Below are 15,568 nucleotides of genomic sequence, written 5' to 3' on the forward strand. Positions count from 1 at the left end.
TCCAGAAGAAAGAGATGAAAGAACAGAAATAATATTTAAAGCAACAATAAACAACAACTTCTCCAAATTAATGTCAGACACCATGCCACAGCCCCAGGAAGCTCAGAAAATACTGAGCAGGACAAATACCAAAACAAACAAAAAACCACCCCACAGCTAGCCTTATCATTTTCAAACTACAGAAAAGCAAAGATGAAGGAAAAATCTTGAAAGAAGCCAGAGGAAAATAACACCTTATATATAGAGCAAAGATAAGAATTATATCCAACTTCTCCTCACAAACCATGGAAGCAGAAGAGAGTGGAGTGAAATGTTGATAGAAATACATTCTTCTCAAGTGCACATGAAAACATTCTCCAGGATAACCATATGTAAGCCACAAAACAAGTCATATTAACTTTAAGAAGACTAATATATTAAGCATCTTTTCCAACCACAACAATAAACTAGAAATCAATTACAAGAAAACTAGAAAATTCACAGATACATGTAGATTAAACAACATGCTCCTGAAAAACCAATGAGTCAAAGAAATCAAAAGAGAAATTTTTAAAATCTTGAGAAAAATAAAAATGAAAAACCACCACTAAAACTATGAGATGCAGCAAAAGCAAATGAACGCTAAGAGGGAAGTTTATAGCAATTAACACTTATATTGAGAAAAATTAAAGCTCTCAAATAAATAACCTAACTTTATACCTCAAGGAACTAGAAAAAGAACAAACGAAGCCTAAAGTTACTAGGAGAATGGAAATTACAAAGATCAGAAAAAAAACGAATAGAAGAGAGCCTAAAAATATAATAGAAAAGGTCAATTAAACTAAGAGCTAGTCTTTTGAAAAGACCAAGAAAAAAGAATAAAGTAAAATTTAAAATGAAAAAGGAGACATAACAACAGATATCAAAGAAATACAAAGGATCCTAAGAGACTACTATAAACAATTATACCAACAAATTAGATAACCTAGAATAGATAAATTTCTAGAAACATATAACCTACCAGTACTTACCAGTACTGAATGAATCAAGAATAGAAATTTTGAAAAGACCAATTATTAGTAAGGAGATTGAACTGGTAATCAAAACCTCCCATTAAACCTATCCCCGCCCCCGCCACACCCCCGCAAAAAACCATATGGCTTCATTGGTGAATTCTACCAAACATTTAAAGAAGACTATCAACTCTTATCCAACTCTTCCAAAAAAAACAGAAGATAAGGGAACACTTACAAACTCACTCCATAAGGTCACTACCCTGATACCAAAGCCAGACAAGGATACTGCAAGAAAAGAAAATCATAGGCCAATATCCCTGATAAACACAGATACAAAAATACTCAATGAAATATTAATAATCTGAATTCAACAATACATTAAAAGGATCATACACCATCATCAGGTGTGATTTATTTCAGGGATGCAAGGATGGGTCAATATATGCAAATCAATCAATGGGATACACCACATTAATAAAATAAAGGATAAAAATCATATGATCTTCTCAATAGATGCAGAAAAAGCATCAGACAAAATCCACCACTCGAAATCACAGTTAACAACATGATCAATGGTGAAAAGCTCAAAGCTTTTCTAAGATCATAAAGAAGACAAGGATGCCTACTCTGGCCACTTTTATTCAATAGTACTGGAAGTCCTAGCCACAGCAATCAGGCAAGAAAAAGAAAAGTCTTCCAAAACTGAAAAGACAAATAGTATGGAGGTTCCACAAAAAAATTAAAAATAGAACTACGCTATACTCCGGCAATCCTACCTCTGGGTATATATCCAAAAGAAATGAAATCATTATCTCAAAGAGATCTGTATGTTCACTGCAGCATTAATCACAATAGCAAAGACATGGAAACAAACTTAAGTGTCTACTGATAGATGAATGGATAAAGAAAATGTGACACACACACTGGATTATGCAGCCTTTAATAAAAGAAAATCCTGTCATTTGCAGCAATACAGATGAACTTGGAGGACATTATGCTAAGTGAAATAAACCAAAGACAAATAAATACTGCATAGTATTGCTTCTATGTGGAATCTTAAAAAAAAAAAAATAAAAATAAAAAATAAAAAGCCAAACTCAGAAACAGAAAGCAGAAAGTGACTGCCAGGGGCTGGAGGCTGAGGGCTAAAAAAGGGTTGGTAAAAGGGTACAAACTTTCAGTTCTAAGACGAATAAAGTCTAAGAAGCTAATGTATAACATGGTAACTAGAGTTAACAACACTTTACTGGCTAACTGAAATTTGCTAAGAGAGTAGAACTTAAATGTGCAATATTATGATTTATAGGAAATAATTTGGTTTTCGTCCATAGTACCTGGCTCACAGCTCCCAACACCCTTGGAATTTCCTAAGTGACGAGAGCTTAAAGGTGTCTCTTATGTTAAACTGACTTCTGAAATGCACCTAAGGATGTGAGCCAACCATGTTATTGGGTTGAAACTTGAAACTTTCAGCCCCAGCCCCTTGACCTCCAGGGAGGGGTGAGGAGGATGGAGGTTGAATTAATCCCCAGTGGACAATGATTTAACCAATCATGCCTATGTAATGAAGCCTCCATGAAAACCAAAAAGCATGGGGTTCAGAAAGCTTCCAAGTTGGTGAACATGTGGAGATCTAGGGAACAGTGTCTGGAGAGGGCATGAAAGCTCTGTGTACTTTCCCCACACCTTGCATTACACATCTCTTCCATCTGGCTCTTCCTAGGTTATAACCTTTTATAATAAATTGGTGATCTAGTAAGTAAAATGCTTCTTTAAGTTCTGTGAGTTGTTCTAGAAAATTATCGAACCAAAGTTGTGGGAACCTCTAATTTATAGCCAGTTGGTCAGAAGTACAAGTAACAACCTGGAATTACAAATGGCATCTGAAGTTCAAGGAGGGGGGGTCATTGGAACCTCCAATCCTCAGCCAATCCATCAACCTAGGCTTGTAAATGGTAATAATCTTGTGGGACTGAGCCCTCAATCTATAGAACCTATGCTATGTTTAGATAAATAGTGTTAGAATTTAGTTGAATTCTCAGACACCTCACTAGTGTACAAGAATTGCTTGCTGGTGTAGGAAACAAGCCCCCTCCCCCCACACATATACTCCCACGTACACTGGAAATTGTTCTGAAAACACCAAAAAATAGCAAAAACAGTGCTTGGAGGGAAACTTATAACTTAATGTATATATTAGAACAGAAGATTTAAAATCAATCATCTAGGCTTCCACTTCAGGAAATGAGAAAAAGTGGGGCAAATTAAATCCAAAGTAAGCAAAAGAAATAATAAAAATTAAAGCAGAAATCAATGAAGTCAAAAACAGGCAATCAGTGGAGGAAAGAAAATCAACAAAACCAAAACCCCGTTCTTTGGAAAGATCAATAAAATTAATAAGCCTCTGGTCAGGCTAAATGAAAAAAAAAAAAGACACAAATTACTAATTTTAGAAATGAAAGAAGGAATATCATTACAGATTCCATGGACATTAAAGTTATAATAAAGGAATACTGTGAACAGCTCTGTCCACAAATTTTATAACCTAGATAATACGGACCAATTCTTTGAAAGACACAATTTTTACCAAAACTCTGACAAGAAGAAATAGATACTCTGAATAGGCCTAGATTTATAAAAGAAATTACACAATCCTATCAATATATGCAGAAAAAGTATCTGAAAAAATCCAACACCTATTCATGATAAAAATTCACTAAACTAAGACCAGAGGGGAACTTCTTCAACTTGTTTAAAAACTATCTTCTAAAAACCTTCAGCTAACATCATACTTAACAGTGAGAAACTTAAAACGTCCCTACTAAGGTCAGGAACAAGGCAAGGATGTTCCTTATCACCACTGCTTTTCGACATCGTACTAAAAGTCCTAGCTAATGCAAAAAGACAAGGAAATAAACAGCATACAAATTGGGAAAGACAAATAAAACTGTATTTGTTCACAGGGGACGTGATTATCTATATAAAAAAACCTGAAAGAAATCAATAAAAAAAACTCCTAGAATAAGTGATTAGGTAGGGTAATGGAATACAGGTTAACACCAAAAGTTCATTGCATTCCTATCTACCATCAACGAACAAGTGGAAATTGATATTTAAAACACAATTAACATTAGCACCCCGAAAAAAAAAATGAAATACTTAGGTATAAATCTAACAAAATATGTACAAGATCTCTATGAGAATCCAATGACTCCTGACCCCTTCCATCTCTGCCACACTGTTCCTTACACCACTCTTTCCTGATTATCACCACAGGTTCCTCGCTACTTCTACATTTGACCCGGTCTTTTTTCTCCTCACTGTAGCCAGATTAATCCTCACATTAGATCACATTTCTCCTTTATTCAAAATTCCACCTCACTATGAGTAAAGATGTTTTTGTAATGGCCTCAAAGGTACTGTGTTCTGGTACCCAACAATCTCTCTGGCCTCAACTTCTACCACTCTCCTCTATGTTTACTCCACTCCGACCACGTAGTCTCCTTGCTGTTCAACCATGATCGCATCTCAGAAACTTTGTACTGCTCTTTCCTTCTCCCCCAAATATCCAGAAGAGTCAGCACTTACTTCCTTAATGTCTAATGTCATCTTAAGGAACTACTCTCCTGAATATCTGATATAAAACATTAACAACCCTAATTACACATACTCTACAACACTCCTCTCTTCCCCTATTTTTTCAATGCACTTAATAAACACTGACACCTGATATATTGTGTATTTGTTTGTATACTGTCTGTCCCATCCCTTCCTCTAACCAAAATGTTATATAAAGATTTTGTTCATTTTGTATCCTTGGCACCTAAAACTGTGCCTAACACATAGTAGGTACTCAAATATTTGCTGAATGAATAAAAATACATAAGCCATCCACCACTGTTAATCTTCCATATGAAGTCAGAATATTTCAATATGAAAACCATTCTTGATCATTCTCATGCTAATATATAAGTCTGTGAAGTAACTGACAGATTACTCAATTCAGTTTACTCATGACAAATCTTTTTCTCAACTTGTTATTTAAATATGGCATTTCAAACAAAAAGAATTTCATTGATAAACCCACTTTTTTCGTCTACTGATTTCTAGGACCACTGGTGATTATTTACATTACAGTTATTCACGTAAGCAGATGTTTACAAACTGGAAGAAAATTAATTCTTCTTCCTCCAAAAAGGAGAGAACAAAAATGATTTTAGAGCACAGGATGGCAAACTTTCTACAGAGAGCTAGACAGTAAAACTTTTAGGCTCTGTGAAACACAGTCTCCCTCTTTTGTTATAACTCTTTAATGTAAAAATCATTCTTAGTTCCTGGACATACAAAAATAGGCTACTGGCTAGATTTGATCCAGAGGTCATAATTTGCCTACCCTGGTTCAAAGAAATGTCCTGAGTGCTTAGTCTAGTATTTTACAGACACCCAAGATACATGACTACATACACCTAAGAAAGGCACTTAAAAAGGCAATTATGAATATAGCATGTTAGAAAGATGGACAATTCTCAAATTTTTCCTGAGCTGTAAAAGTATAGCTGCTATGTTTTATGTCTGAAAAACTTATGTTAGGATAAATGTTTTTTAAAATACTTCAGAGCTAACTAGTACATGACTTCTAGATAATCCTTCTAATATTAAATTCCCTTCACAAATTAATGGTTAATCCTATGACATTTATATCTTTAAAAAAAATTAAGAAAAATCAAAAATAGTACCTCATACAGAAACATATTCTTAGACTCTTTAGATAAATTTTTAAAAATGAAATCTGAATTTCACCTGCCACGATGTTCCCAGAACGCGCCACAACCTTGAATCCATCAGCTACTTTGTCTACACTATCTCCATGGGTAAGCAAAACAATTTCTTCTTTCTGAAGGCTCCTAAACATACAAAAAGTAAAACACAGCACACAAATACCTTAATTACAGACATGATTAAGAGGTTCTTCTGCTTTACTTTATTCAGCTTTGAGAAATAACTGACATAACATTGTGTAAGTTTAAGCTATACAACACGATGATGTGATTGTATGTGTGTGTGTGTATACGTACATATCACAATAAGGTTAATTAACACATCCATCATTTCACATAGTTAACCGTTTTGTGTGTGGTGAGAACATTAAAGATCGATATACGCACATCAGTACATGTTTATTACAGCAGTACTCAAAATAGCCAAGATACGGAAACAACCCGAATGCCCATCAACAAATGAATGGATAAAAAATATATGGTACATATACAATATGGAATATTATTTGGCCATGAGAAAGGAAGATATCCTCTCATTTGCAACAACATGGATGAACCTTGAGCACATTATGCTAAGTGAAATAAGTCAGAGAAAGACAAGTACTGTATTATACCACTTATATGCAGAATCTAAAACAGTTAAACCTATAAAACAGAGTGAAATAGTGGTTCCAAGGGACTGGGGCATTGGGGGCAGGATGGGTAAGAGTAATGGTGTTTAAAGGTATAAACTTATAAGGAGTAGTAAATAAGCCACAGGATCTAATGTACAGTATAGTGAATATAGACAATAACATTATGCTCTATGTAATGTGATATCATTATATCAGTATTCATATTACAGTATTTAAATATTTCAAAGTAATATGTTGTATACCATAAACTTATACAATATTACACATCAAATTTACTCAATTAAAAAAAATTCTGATCTGTCCAATTTGGAGAAAACTATTCATTAAGAATTAATTTAGGTACGAATCAATGGAATCTTTAAGGATTTATGTTAATAAAATAAACCTATAATTAAAAATAATTAGCACAGGTAAAAAAAGGATAATAAAAACTACATGTGCTCGTTAACAGACATCAGCCTACAATTTACAGATGTAATGCAATTAGAGGGAAATGTGGTTTTAAAATAAAAATTTAGGTCATAAAGAAGCAAGTAAGTAATCAATAGTCCATCAAAATGGGCTTTCCCCAAAACACAGAAAAACCCCAAAAGGGAAGCATGTGACTAAAATATAAGTTTTCTGGTGTTTCAGAAAACTGAATGAAAACTCAGTGATTTTTTTAGTAAAGCAGAAGATAAATAATTCTAGGAAGCCAGTGAACAGCTCATTCACCAACTTTTACATAGATTAAAGCTATAGCACCTAACCTACTAACATGCAGCAATAAAATCAATTAATACATTCACCATAATAAAAAAGATAGCAATTCCAGGTATTCTCAATGTAGAAAAGTGACAAGAAAGTAAACACAACACATATTAAGTAATGAGTCCAATAAATGGTACCTTACTAAATACCCAGCAAGAATGTGGTGAGGGAAAAGTATACGAATGCATTTGGCAGATGCAGGGCAGTTTAAAACGGTATCCATTCACTATATCTGGCACATTCATGTTTAGAAGCACATTCCACCAAAAAGTGAAAAGGGAAAATTGCAAATGTTGGCATTATAATATGCAATCCCAAGTAGGTGTCCAAGACTGCAGAGGTGCTTTTAAATTATGTTACAAGTGCTTTTCTTATGCTCACTTACCATCACCACCAAACTCTGCTGTCTTGACACACTCAATTGGAAGACAAATAAAATACTATGACAATTACATCTTTGGCCAGTGGCCTTAACTTTGTCTTAAAGAGTTTGGAATCTCCAATTTTGAAGCATATAATCCCAACTTTAAACTAGTTACTCTACCACCATTCTTATTCATCTAAAAATATCTGTAATACCTGAATAACGAGCATGTGTTATCCACACTAATACTGAAGACTCCATCTTCTCTAACACTTTTTTTGTGCACAGTACCTCCAAATACTTTATTCATCATCTGTTCAAAGAGAAAATAAATTGATGTAAACATAAATCAAAAGAAAATTATCCATTCTGTTATGCTAATTTAATAATTTATATTCCTTGTTTTCGAGATATGAATAAAATTTGCTTCTATACAGTCAATAAACCTCGTGTACCTCTGCCTCCCCTAATCTGCAGTTCTTATTTAGACGACAGCTGAGTGATCAAGATAACCAATGCTGTTGGAACGCTACACAATTTAAAAGTCCATAAAGTCTTAATTAAAGGCTTTTTTAAAGCCAATGGCTTGCAGTAAAGTTTAAAGCTATCTTACCTGTTGAGGCAGCTTTCACGCTTATTTTTGGTTCCAGACTACATTACTTAAGGTTGAAAGTGCAAGGAATTGAACAATCAGCTAAGTGTGTGTTTGTGGGAGGAGGGGATAACTTTCTGATAATAAAACGATTTGCGTCTTACTGAATTTTTGTTTTAATATTCTATTTTGGCTTAAAGAGGGAAATAACAAAATTCAGGAAAAGTGTTACCTCTGGTGGGAAGAAAGAAGAATGTGAAGAAAAATATAAAGGAAGTGGGAGTTAAATCAGTAATAGAGATAAAAGGAGAAAAAAGCAAATAATTTTTTCTTCTAAAGAATTATTTTTCCGTCTTTCTTCCTAATTAATTAATAGGAAGAATTAAAAGGAAATAATTAGAAAGGCTGTGACAAGAGCGTCTAGTTAATGGGTAAATACAGTACATAAGAGGTTGAAATTACTAAAATTTCAGGATGCCATGGAGGGCAAAGGTACACACTAGAGACCTTAGGTTCTAAAATTACCCAAATAATAGTCACTAAGAAGTGGCAGTCCTTTACAAACAGCCTATTAGCTAGATGGTATCATCTAGATCAATATTTTATGGAAAAAGACAATTTCTGCCTAAAAGACCATCATCAGCCAATTCCATTATCCTACTATGAAAGCTAGGATGGCATAAAGGCAAAATTTTTCGCACATTTAACATGAGCAGGCCTGGCTCTGGCTACCATAAGATACATATTGAATGACAGAAAAATTTGGCCTTACAATTACATAGAGGACATAATGGAGAAACAGTCAGCCAAGATCACTTAAATTAAGGAAGCATTTTCCAGACCTATTTAACTATAAGTGGGTGCTTAAAAAAAAATCTTGTGAGACTCTTCTTTACAGAATGTTATAATGCCTCTCAATATACTAAAAACCATTTAACTTAATTATAAGTTGCACTATATAATTAATATTGACTACTGTGGCAAGGAGATCAATAAATTATGTAAATATATTCTGAGGCCAAGGTACATTTAAAAAGTGAGCCAATTTCCAACATTCAACTCAATCAAGATGCAGGCTCTAAGAAAATATATTCATTAGAATACTAAGTGGGAAAATCTAAAAATAAGTTATTACCCAAGTCAAATTCATAATTACCATTTGGCTTTTCAGAGAACATTAATGGGAGAAAAAGAGCCTTTTACTCTAAAAATCCTTGTCTGCCTAAAGAAAATATCCATTGTTGTAAATTCTGTACTTTGTACTTCACGTAATTTTTAGTGATCAGTATTTCCTCTAAATCAAAGTGGTAACTATAACAAACAATTAGCAAAAAATGAAGTCTTGCTAAAAGTGTTTTATAGACCAGTGATTTTTAATATCCTGCTTTTATATCAAAAATAAAAATAAAAATACTTGCATTCTTATGTGAACATTGATTTATATGTCTTCCCTTCACTGAGAGCTCCAGAGTCAGCTAGAAGAAAATACACTGGTCTGTTCACTTTCTACTTTTTACAGCTTCCCTCTGTGCAATATTCATATTAAAGCACAGCAGTTTCAACCAGATTGTTATTTTTAAATGACTCCGTTTTGCCCACTTACAAAAATTTAAATTATCTTCAATCCAAAGACTTATACAACTCAGTCATTGGGAGAAAAAAAATACAAAATCTTTATTATTAAGACTGTAATGTAATTTAATGTAAGAAATTAAAAATTAACAGCTAATTTTCAATAATCAAATAGAGAGGACCAGAATATAACGAGGAAATTAATAAGCTGACATTTTAATTAACACCAATCCCATTTTGATCAATTAAGATCTCACAATTATATTAATTCCACTTGTATTGTGACTGTCATCCCTTCCACTTTTGTATGTGCTAGGCCAAACAGGGGGCACAGGGAAAAGAGGTCAAGACAATTGACAAACAAGTAAATCCACAGTCACTATATTTATTTGGTTATTCTTATCATAGCAGAAAATTCTGAGTTAAAAAAAAGAATTACATTGCTTCTGACATCAGAAAAGGCAAAATACTATAAAATGTCAATTAATAATATTATATTACTCAAGGAATACTTTCTCAGTTAACTCAATTTTCAGATGATCTGGTTAAATAAGGTACACTGTCAAAAATTATCTCAACTAGAAAGTCATTTTGCTTATAATCACCAAGGACAATGTTTCTTAAATGTATTTATTTGAATTCCCACCTCCTTAGTAAACAGATCTTACTAAATAAATCATTATTTGATAAGTGAGAATTCAGCATGTAACTAGCTCAGTGTTATCTTTCTATCATCTTATTCAATAATCACATTCTACTTCTCTGGTAAACCTATGCTACTTAAAAATAAAGTAAGCAAAAAAGGTATTAGAACAGCCAAAATGAGTTTCTAAACATTTAACTCACAGAAGAATAGCTTAGCTCAAGACCACAACTAGTACCTATTTATTCTTGTTTTTGATACAACTCCAAAGTACAAATAATTATTAATTAGTATTACAGTGGAGACACCTGCAGACACCATCATAACCACATGATCAAAATTAACATCATTTGTCATGGCACAAATCAATATCATGTGTCTTCTAATGAGATGCTGAGAAGACCAGAGCATCACTTTTGTGGTAATCCTGCCAAAAATATATGACCTGGATGTTATAATGAGGAAACATAAAACAAACCAAAATTGAAGAATATTCTAAAAAGTAACTGGAATGTACTTAAAAAAAAAACAAAAAACTGTCTAGGTCATGAAAGAGAAGGAAAGACTGGGGAATGGGTCCAAACTAAAGGAGCCTAGAAAGTCAAGACAACTAAATAGAACACATAGTCCTGGACTGGATCCGGGACTTGCAAAGGATGTTAATGAGACAATGAATCATGAATAGAACCTATGGATTAGATGCTAACACTGAATCAATGTTAACTTTGTGATTTTAATAGCTGTACTGTGGTTATGTAGGAAAGGGTCCTAGTACTTAGGAAATACAAAAAGTAAAAAGACATGTCTTACCTTCAAATGCTTAAAAATGTTGACAATTGGGAAATTAAGCAAAAGTATACAGAAGCTCTGTGTACTATTTCTGCTGCTTTTATGTATATTTGAATGTTTGAGTTGTTTGGTTTTTTAATGGACAGTGTTGTGTTGTATGCAGTAATATATTACTTTTCTGGAAATAGATTCCCACTCATATTAGTTCTGCTATACTTAGTGTAGCAACTCATAAACAGTTATAATGTGTATAAATTATCTCAAACAACTAAATATCTTAAATACTCTAAATACCAGTAAGATAGGAGTCCCAAACAGAACAAAATTAAGTCAATTCTTAAGTCAAATTAACTGATGTACCTGCATGCCATAGCAAATTCCAAGAACAGGCTTGCCAATAGTGAATATTGCTGGATCAAACCAGGGAGCATCTTCTGCATACACAGAATTAGGTCCTCCAGATATGATAATAGCACTGTGGATTTAAGGAAGAACAGTCACTGAAGAACCTCTCATTTCTAATTTTTATACAAAGTCTACAGATTCCAAGATTTTATGTTTTCAGTATATTACAGAATATCCAGATTCTATCGCAGCTAATTAATATTCTCCCACACAGCTTAATTATTCTACTTTATTACACTGTGTGGAAGTCTATCAATTCATTTATCTGTTAATAAGCACAAACTTCTAAATATATAAATACCAATGCTTTTATCTATGAAGGTTAGCAATGAATTTGTTTTCTTTTCCTCATCAAGAGAGGAAGTAAAGAGAATTCTAAAGGGAGAAGGAAAAAATATAGGTCCTTCAGGGAGTCAAGGAGTAAAAGCAGGTCACAAAAGGACAACTGAAGGTATTATGAAGGGCCTTGAATGACTCAGGGTAAAATACTCTACAACAAAGAATAGCGGAAGGTGAAAAATTACCTAACTTTGCCTGTTTAAAACCTGCCCAACACCCTCTACAGTTTTACCTGAGACTCAGGAAAGGGAGCTAACATCAATTGTGCCCCATATGCCCTGCTCCCAGAACCCATGTCAATATTATAACTTAGTTACGTTACAATTTACAGAGCATTCTATGGCTTAACTTGGAAGTCAAACTATTAGTATAAAGGAAACTGCAAACTGAGACCTATGTTCCTCACCTGGCCACTGATATATCTAATTTGGCCCTCTGCATTCACTCAAAAAAACTTAGAACATCTTAATACTATTATGAATTTTACGTAAAAATTCAAATTCCTGGATTTTCTTTAGGAAATGAAGGGGGAAAAAATCTGGCAACACTGAGCCATCACTCTCAGAGCATGGCTACAAATAACTGGAATCACAGAGACATGCACCATTACAGGACTTATGTTCTACTTATATAATGCAGGCATGCTTATGCCCTTTACTCAATTTAAGGTACCCTCAGGCTCATTTTAAGCATGAGTTTGTAGGAATCCTGATTTACATATATTTCTAAAGGAAAATGCATCCCAAGATCCAACCAAAATCTACTTACAAAATTAGATTACAACTCACTTTATAATTAGTGGCTGCCTGCCACGTAAAAACATACAAACTAAAATGCTAAAGCTATAATACATCCAGAACAATAATATAACAAAGATCAAATTCATAAAAATTACTCAGCAAGCTAAGGCTTTTTTATATGATAAATGCTAACATCTTTTAAGATAACAATTTTAAAGGGTTGTGGGGTTAGCCCTAAGGGTAGCTATGTAACCTAGCTCCCTAAAACTGCAGAAACTAAAATTCTATAAAACATATTTAATAATCATGACCTCTAGAATTTCAGTATGCTGTATATAGTTTTATAAAGGCTAATAACCATCATGGGACTGCCCAGCATCCTTCATTAACCTGATAAGCAACTCAAGGCTCTAAGATTCTTAATACCGGAAAAGGCAACAGTCTTAGTCAAGGATAAAACTCAAGCAGTACTTAAACCAATTATGAAAATTCTTATCTTAATAAGTCTTGAGAAAAGTTAATCACTCGTTCTGAGTCTTCTATTTCTACCCTGCTATTATTTTTAAAGTAACTTGCAATTACAAGGTCAATAAGCCATAAGCCATTCCAGACAGAAATTTTTTGTTATCAGGAAGATCAAGGTTCTAAAAACAGGTAGGTTAAGATGTCTCTTCTGTCATAAAACTAACATTTATTCTAGAAAAAGGGTGTTCAAATAGACATCTCAACAGAGAGGACTATAGTAATAAAAGCCACAATGCTATAGTTCCTATTCTCCTACACAGAAAAGTTCTAGGCACAAGTAGGGCCTAGGAACTGTTTATGATCAGGTGATTAAAAAAAAAACAAAAAACAATTAGACCTCTATTGCCAAGTATTTGTCCACCTATTTTAAAATAATTATCTGGATTAGTTTGCTGGAGATTTGTGGTTTGTTTTGGGTGGGGGAAATGAAGAAGCTTGGATTTGACAGAGAGCCATTCAGATTTCTCACAAAGTTTTTTGATTCCCCTAAAACTGGTTCTCGCTGGCGTGTGGAGACAGGTGACTTGATGAACTCAAGACTCCCATCTTCCTCTAAAATTCTAGTTTAAAAAAGATAGCTGTTTTAATCTGTATCCTAGGACTAGAACAGAGTTAAATTTGCTTATCTGACTTCCCATTCACTCTATTTCACAATCACAGGATAATGTATACATGTTATAGTCTTTAAAAGTTATTTTTTTTCCATTAAACAAATGTTTAAAAAAACATGATACTTTGGAAGAAACATAGCATTAACATTTAAGAGCCAATTAAAGATATAAACTGCAGTTGCTTACTTCTGAATAACAAAGAACAGTAATTCCATGAGAAAAGGTATAGTACTAACTAGAAATAGTTGTTAAAAGAAGAAACTGTATACAAGTTGGTTATCGTTTTGACTATTCTAAGAGTACAAGCTGTGGAATCAGCCCTTATATTGGGCTTACAAAATCTTATTTTCGAATTAGTTTCTTAGGATAGGAAGCAAGGGAGACTTGCCATACACAGAGTTCTCATTTAGGAATTCCAGTCACTACATAGTTCTTTGATCAAATGTTCTGGGATCAGTGAATGAATGAATGACCATAATAGCTATGTTTTAGTCTGACCCAGAAATCCTATACGACATAACATATTCAAATTATAAGTTTTTATAACTGTGCCATTAAAATTAAGGTAATATTTTTAACTGAAAAACTAATTCTTCCTTTAAATTTTTAAAAATCGGAACTATGGGAAATTTCTTGTAAAACCATTCCATGTCTTATATTCATAAAAAATGCACTGCCCAAGCAAAATGATAATAAAATAGCCCACAATCTAAGCTCAGTCTCCTCAGAAAAACGTAAGTGAAAAGTCTACCGGAATCCTTGCTCTTTTATAGCAAATGCTGGTGTTTCCAAGGGGAAGATTTCAGACTGCACGAACAGCTCCCGCACTCTCCGGTCTATGACTTTCCCGTACTGCGCGCCAGCATCCAGAATGACAACGGCTCCTTCGTAGCGGTGGCAGCCATCCTTCAGGTCTCCTCCAGCATTCTCCACCTGCGAATATTAATACAAATATCCTAATTAGGAAAATTCGAGCTACTTTGAAAAGCAACAGTCACTGCCAGCCAAAACACACAGAAACAAAAACTGTTAGGACTGTCTTAGTTGCCAATTAAAAATGCTTCTTTTAAAGTGAAGATTTTATACATATTCGTATACCGGCATACATAAACTTTAATAAAAGCTACCATTTGACTATGTGATACAGTCACTTTACGTATAATGCATCTTATGTGCATTATCTAATAATATGGTAAGCACCAACCCAGTTGCACCAAAATAGTCCTGGTTTATGCCTGTTATACTGGCGTTATTACTAATAGTGCCTCCTTCAAATCTAAAAAGCATCCCATTTAGATCATAAATTATACAGTCACCTTATCTAATATTCACGGCATTCCTATGAGGGATAGATTGATGAGAAACTGTAAAGTTTGCTGCCGGAGTATAAGCATTTCCAAATTTACTTTATTAGAATTCTTTGTATTAACTGAGTAAAATGATATATATAGAATGTAACTCATAACACTAAAATTTTATTTTTATTCAATTTATTGGGGTGACATTGGTTAATAAAATTATATAGGTTTCAAGTGTACAATTCTATAATACATCATCTGTATATTGCACTGAGTGTTCACCACCCAAAGTCAAATCTCCTTCCGTCACCATATGTTTGACCCTCTTCATTCTTTTCTACCTCCCCACCTCCTTTCCCTCTGGTAACCACTAAACTGTTGTCTGTGTCTATGAGTTTTTGTTTGTTGCTTTCAGTTTTGTATACCACATGAGTGAAATCATATGGTTCTCAACTTTTTCCGTCCAAATTATTTCGCTTAGCATATTCTTAAGATCCATCCATGTTGTCACAAATGGCAGTATTTCATCTTT

The 15,568-nt window shown here is 33.6% G+C and overlaps 1 protein-coding gene across 3 annotated transcripts in view; it reads right to left on the bottom strand.

Moving 5' to 3' along the window:
- GMPS (guanine monophosphate synthase) overlaps positions 1 to 15,568 on the bottom strand; it is a 58,303-nt gene that overhangs the window by 21,980 nt on the left and 20,755 nt on the right. For all 3 annotated transcript variants that reach the window (XM_039858039.1, XM_039858040.1, XM_039858038.1), the window contains exons 2-5: positions 14,490 to 14,671; positions 11,479 to 11,593; positions 7,738 to 7,835; positions 5,796 to 5,899 (exon numbers count right to left, since the gene is read on the bottom strand). In XM_039858039.1, the coding sequence (XP_039713973.1) occupies positions 5,796 to 5,899; positions 7,738 to 7,835; positions 11,479 to 11,593; positions 14,490 to 14,671 (499 nt within the window). The remainder of the gene's footprint in view (positions 1 to 5,795; positions 5,900 to 7,737; positions 7,836 to 11,478; positions 11,594 to 14,489; positions 14,672 to 15,568) is intronic.

Source organism: Pteropus medius, unplaced genomic scaffold (assembly GCF_902729225.1).
Source record: "Pteropus medius unplaced genomic scaffold, Ma_sr-lr_union100, whole genome shotgun sequence".
NCBI lineage: Eukaryota > Metazoa > Chordata > Mammalia > Chiroptera > Pteropodidae > Pteropus > Pteropus medius.